This window comes from Montipora capricornis, chromosome 6 (genome assembly GCF_036669925.1).
Source record: "Montipora capricornis isolate CH-2021 chromosome 6, ASM3666992v2, whole genome shotgun sequence".
Classification (NCBI taxonomy): Eukaryota; Metazoa; Cnidaria; class Anthozoa; order Scleractinia; family Acroporidae; genus Montipora; species Montipora capricornis.
Genome location: NC_090888.1, coordinates 59,529,277 through 59,535,688, shown reverse-complemented (window position 1 = coordinate 59,535,688; position 6,412 = coordinate 59,529,277). Strand labels below are relative to the sequence as shown.

Sequence of the window (6,412 nt, the reverse complement as noted above, 5' to 3'; positions counted from 1 at the left end):
TTAACTTCTCTCGTGCTCCCAATGAAGAGTTTATTCAATACAGCCAAATATTGATCCTGAAAGCCGACAAGTCATGGGAAAATATCGAGGAATCGAACTTTGCTCACCAAACACCAATTTCAAAGAAGATCAGATGAAAACGATAATAAAGACAAACGAAATAAATGACATATTCCATGGTCTAGTAATGGTTGTCTTGGAAATAAAATATCATCCTATCTGTTAATAAAATACAAAGATAATAAAACAAAATTCAACTCTCAGTTTGCGGAATATTCCTTACTTTATTCAATTATCAATAGGAAAATTTAGATTTGCGTTTCTAGACAAACGGCAATAAAAATCATGAAAACGTTTTTAACTGACAAAATTTTCTATTTCGAGAACACGTTAGCTGTGGCTGATGGAAAGATAAAAATGTCAGCTTACACTAATAAAAAAAGGTACAAACTTTGAAAAATTAATTGATCTTAGGCAAAACGCAAATTTCTGTTAGGTGACCATTTGCTGTTTGCCGAACAAGTTGATCGCAGTGTCACTAACTGAAGCTCCGTTTTTGACCACAGTACTATTAGAACGTTTTAAGATCTACGACGTCCCGTCAAAATGTAATTTGAACAACGCTTAGTCTTCCGCTATTATTCCGTCCCTTTTACGTCGTACAACATGAACGAAGTATTCCAAAAATAAATTGAGCACGAGTGATTTCTGGGTAAAAATAGAAAAGAAAAAGTTTCCATTTGTATGCTCTCGTTGTCGTCAAAACCTCAAATTTTCGGGAGGTGAAGAAGAATAACGGAAATTCTTTTGTCGGAATAATGGCATAATCCCATTTTGTTGGGCGGAACAACGACTTCCTTTGGAAAGGAATAATCCGCGGTTTGTCGATTTTGGAACAATGGAATAACAAAATTTTCGAGAGGGCATATCGGAATAATTAACACCCAATTATTCCTGTTCACCCCGCTAAAATTTGGTGATTTCACGTCGTTGTTATCTGGAGTACAACATGCCTTAACACCAAATGTGCTAAAATTCGTGCCGCACAACTATTTTTCCTCTTTCGGCAAATCATATTACTGTTTGTGGCGTTTTTGTCGACGTCGCTGTAGTGTTGTAAATCTTAAAGTCCATCGATCTCTGCTATTAATGACAAAGGCCATGGTTCTGTTTGTTTCAAACGAGAACAGTGTGATGCCTTCCCCTTCACAAAGGGCCTTTAGGTCCCGAAACATTATCGGCGGGACTTTCGAGAAACGGGACATAGGGGTAAAACGGTTGAAATTGTTACAATACCCGAAGACGGAGAAAAAGAAGAAAGCCTTTAATTTAACACCATAAGTCTTGAAGCTTATACGTTTGTGGGGTCGACTGGTTGACTGACTAATTGCCAAGTGTGGTGGAATTGTATTCGGGACTCGGGCTTCGGGATTCAGGGAACACCGAAGAATAATCAAGACGGTGGTCGGGACGGGATTAGAAGACGGGGCATACGCATGGAGAACCAATTTCGTCGTCTTGCCTAGCGCCCTTTTTATTTTAAAGAAAGGTTGCTATCGAGTAAACCAAAAAATTATAAATAGGTGATAACCTTATTACTGTCTTGAATTTCACCGGTGCGTGAGAGTTTTGGGGATTCTTGGTACCTCGGAGTACTCACTGTGGTTGCGGATAACGCTGATCCTTGCTGGGAATAGCTGCTCTCCGGAAGATGTGACTTTTGTCGGGATTCTCCGTCGAGAGTGCTCCGACGGAAGGTGTGGTTAGAAATTTGGCTCTTCATGTAAGACATCGTATTTTTCTCAGGATGCAAGAGGATGATGTACATCTTAGGCACAAAGATACACACAAGCAGACCAGTTGCCGAAATGATTGAAGACGAGCCAGACACCACAACAGTGTATTTCCCGCGAATCGTCAAAGCAACTGGATAAAATGTCAGCCACGATATGACCAGCACATAGAGCGCAAACGCAATGAATTTGCCTTCGTTGAAATTGTGTGGAAGTTTCCTGGATTTGAACGCAAAGTAAACGCAGACGAACGACATGGTGACCAAAATTGCAACAAGCAGATAACGGCAGAAGCTCCCCGCAAGCGTAGACGTGATCTTACATCCGAGAAAGTAAGATGTTCTCACGGATTTGTCTATTTCTGGGTGCGGAGGATCCAAAAGAAACCAGATAATGAGAACAAAAACATCCAATCCCACCATACCGACAATGATAAGAATATGTTTGTGCTTCTCTATGAAACCGGCTTTGGTGAGTGCAGATCGCGGAACGCGATGCTCAAACAAATGCACAACTCGCTTTGTCTTGACCCCAAGGACAACGACAGCAATGGTGTAAAAGATGTAAAGCCACGCTTCTGATACTGGGCAGATGATAGCATTGGGTTCTGCTAAGTTTATCAGGGCCCACAGATAGGTCATGGCAATGCTAAAGAGAAATAGGTAACTGAGTTCTCGATTGGAGGCTTTCACAATTGGTGTGTTGTTTTTCCATATGAACACACCACCAACAAGTACTGTAACGAGCACACCCAAGCAGGCAATGAAGGTAATAATTATCCCTACGGGGTCGTCCCAGTGAATGCGCTCCAGGGGTACTGGGAGGCATTTTGTGCGTTCCTCGTTTGAGATGTGATCCAAGGGACATTTAGTGCAATTCATGGCCCCATAGACGCTGGAAACTGTGTCCTGAGAACATTTGATGCATTGCCAACAACAGTTTATCTCTTCTGTCTGTCGGTATCCCGGATTACACGTCTCACTGCAAACCGATCGCGGGATTCTACCCGTTACCCCGTCATTCCAAACAATGGCACTTGAGTTGAAGTTGAGCCTCTGTGCTTCCCAATTCCCTACCGTCTCTACGCGGCCTCCGGTGTCTTTATCCACTCGGTAGTTTATGATACTATAAGTAGCTAGGGAGTCGCCGTTTTTATCAAAAAAGACGTTCGACGTTTCAGTCGTGAAGTTGACTTTCTTCAAATATTCCAAGACATCTTTAGGCTCAACGTAAGGTGTCGTTCGCGGGCAATGGCTCATTGGAGGGGATTTACATTTGAAAATGGCGTCTAACGCATGTGCGATTGCGTACACAGCGTTGATAACATAGGTAGTTTTACTGTCATACAGGCTCTTATCAAAAATGTCCTCCGTGACTCTCAGGCTGTCGGAGCAACGCTTCTTGCTACCGGAGGGAGGAACATTGAAACTGCAATTATATTGGTTTTGCCAAAATACCCTCCACCAAGGGTTAGACCTGTAGAGGGATGTGCGTGACAACAGATATTGCTTATATGAAGGGACTGTAAGTTCAGTAAAAACAACCCCCAACATTCCCTTGAGGACTGGCTGAAGCTTTTTCTCGTAAATAACAGCCTCGTTATTTCCCCAGGCTTGACTAGCGATCCATATTTTTCCTTTCAGGCGCTGTCTTAAAGCTTCTCTTAGCACACTGAGGGCTAATGTGCGATCACAATACAAGACAATCACGCCCACAGTTTCCAAGAGTTTAAGCTTTTTGATAATCTTTCGAATTTTGGCTGTTTTCTCGTCATTCATGGGGAAGAAATTGTCGTAAGCGATGCAGATTCTTTCGAGTTTGGAATGTTTGCGGAAGAATTCTATCCCCGATCTACCGTAGGCATCGTCAGCGGCGATGGCAGCCACGTAAGTCCAATTAAAATATCGGGCAATATCCGACATCACTTTGGATTGAAAGCGATCCGGGGGCACGGTGCGAAAAAACGATGGATATGCACTGCTACTGAGTTCGTCGCTTGTAGCGGCATAGCTGATAAGTGGTATATCCTCAACTTCTAACAAATTGGACACCAGAATCGATGATCTCGACGTTCCAGTTCCTACAACCGCGACGACCGGGGCCAGCTGACCCGAAGGCAAAATGCTGCACTTCTCGTTTAGTTGTGGACTGCTGAATGCAAATTTGTGAACATTTACGTAATCCAAAGTGGAGTTCATAGCGCGACGATTTATGAGGTTTGTATCCGAGATATCATATCCGAGCGTAACGTTAGGCAAAAGGGTTGTGTCGTTGTTGATTTGTTCAATCGCAAAGATCATAGCTTCGGCCAAAGACATATATTTCGATCTAAATTCTCCACGTACGTGAACGGGAAACAGTCCGCCAATGACAACTTCTCCAGACTTGCTAATTTTCAGTCCTGGGACAGTGTCGCTTGTTAATGCTACCTGTTTCCAAACAAGACTCAAAATCATTGGCAGCAAAACTCCGGAGTAGAATTTATCCAAACCACGAAATATCAACATCATCAGCGTTAGAAGTTGCGTTAACACCACTATTAAGTTTCGAAACCCCTTGTGGACAGCTTGGCTAATTTTCTCCCTGTAAGATTATGGCTTGATGCCTACAAAATGAAAGCACAGCACTGATTTACCAGAGGCTGGTTACTTTTTTGTTTCCTTCTCGAAAGTGAAATTGCTTGCGGAAGTTTTGAACTTTTTGTCGTGCATGTACACACCAGACGTCAATCAAAATGAATCGGCTTAATGATTCTGTGCATCGGGCATAATCCGAAACTTCGGAACTGCTGTCAAGAGATTTCTCACAAGGACTCCAGCGTAAATAACCAGAAGGACATGATCTTTAAGCATGTAACTTGCATCTCTTTTTCTTGGAAGAAAGCGGGGGATCTTAGGACACCAATTTTATGCCCAAATATTGACAAAAATAAGATCGATGTCGGAAATAGCATTGTTACTGGGTTGGCTATGGGCAAACCCAGTCGAGGTCTGCGTTTAGTTTGTTTGTTTTTTTTTTTTTCCGTGTCGGTAAAAGTCTTGCCTGTCACTCCCCTGGTAAGTGGTGTCTTTGTGTATAGAGCCTTCTGCGCGTATTTTCTTAGGATCGAGAGGGTAGTGGAACTGCGTAGATTTCTCTGGTGGACACAGTAGAATCATTAACTTTGCCTGCAATGGCGTCGAAAGTCATGCAACGCGAATGGCGTTTTAGTGGATCCTTAAACAAAATATACCCTTATGGAGCTCAATAATGGAAAGTCAGTTGGATAAACTAGGCATGAATCTCAAAAGCGACGAGTACTGGACTTCGACAACAATCTATCGCCCGTCGAGACGAAATCAAAGTGAGCAGTATTTACCTGAAGTACATGGTAATTTGACACAATTGAGTTTCTTGTCTTCACGCACGCAATGAAATAGGAAGAGGTTTTCGCCTCTAAGAGCAAACATGTTGTTTGTTTCAATAAAATTTTCGCTGGAAAAGGATTCTGTGGTATTTTCTGCCTTTGTGAATTATAATATCATGTTGTGTATTGAATTTTCGAGCTTAAGGTTGAAATGTGATATGGGAGAAGTTTTTTAGTAATGCTCTGTAAGCAGGAAGGTTTCACAGGCCTGTTGGAAGCGTGCTTGAGTTTCAACAAAATGAGCCCCAAAATCAGTGAAAACTTGTGACGCACATGAATAATAAAGTAGCTGCTATTTCCAAAATGATGGAATTACCTGGTGATAAATAACGTCGTACGCGTCTTGGAGAGTAAATTTTGACTTTGCATAAACAAGAGTTGGGCGATTGTGATCTTTGTTTTGACTTCGCTCATTTCATTGTCAAACTTTATAACACTTGACAGAAAAAGAAACTTACAAAAACCCGGTATCTTGCCATCATTTGACACAGATGCTTCACTGTTTGGCGAGTAAACATGCCGCGGTAACTTAATCACGGCGCCCGCTGAATTCCGGCCATGTCACTTTCGATTTTGCAATTTACTTGAACGTAGCAAAAATCTCCCAAAATGTTTGTCGCTGATCGTAACTTTTTATATTCTATATTCACGGTTCAAAATTAATGTTGTTTTCATGTCGTAAATATTTTATTCTCGATCGACCGTCCGGGAAACTTCCCTCTGCTCTTTCTGAAAACTGTGTATCAATCGTTATTTGCTTTTTCATCAATATTTGTTTTGCATAAAGCAAGCTAACAGAATCTGTACCTTGCTGAGTTCGCATTTGTTAGCGTTAATAGTACTTTCGGTCAGATGTTTCTGTTTTATGAGGGGTTTATTGTTTTGGTCTCCCATCCTAACACTAACCCCGCGAAACAGGGCTTGACTTCAGTGAGCTTCGGTATTACAAAGCTGTCAGATGCTCAGAGGGCACGCTTAAACTTGTGGTGAAAAGAAGTTTATCAACATGTCAGCCCAGAAGCCAGTGTTTCTCACTTCCCATTTATTTTCTTCAATCTTTCTGGGTTCAGTACTTTGCTAGTAACCACATGTCTTCTCGGACTATTTACCCAAGACTTCTACCATGGCACTACAATGATAGACAATACCAAAACAATATCGTGCACTGTTAGAGCTACATATTACGCAAGGACAGGTCTGTTTCGTCGTACGA

At 41.9% G+C, this 6,412-nt stretch overlaps 1 protein-coding gene across 1 annotated transcript; it reads right to left on the bottom strand.

Annotated features, from left to right (window-relative positions):
* Positions 1 to 264: 264 nt before the first annotated feature.
* Positions 265 to 5,710, bottom strand: LOC138052697 (extracellular calcium-sensing receptor-like). The gene has a single exon (XM_068899251.1). It carries the CDS (start codon positions 4,301 to 4,303, stop codon positions 1,574 to 1,576), a length of 2,730 nt encoding a protein of 909 aa, XP_068755352.1. The 5' UTR covers positions 4,304 to 5,710; the 3' UTR covers positions 265 to 1,573.
* Between the last annotated feature and the right edge of the window lie 702 nt (positions 5,711 to 6,412).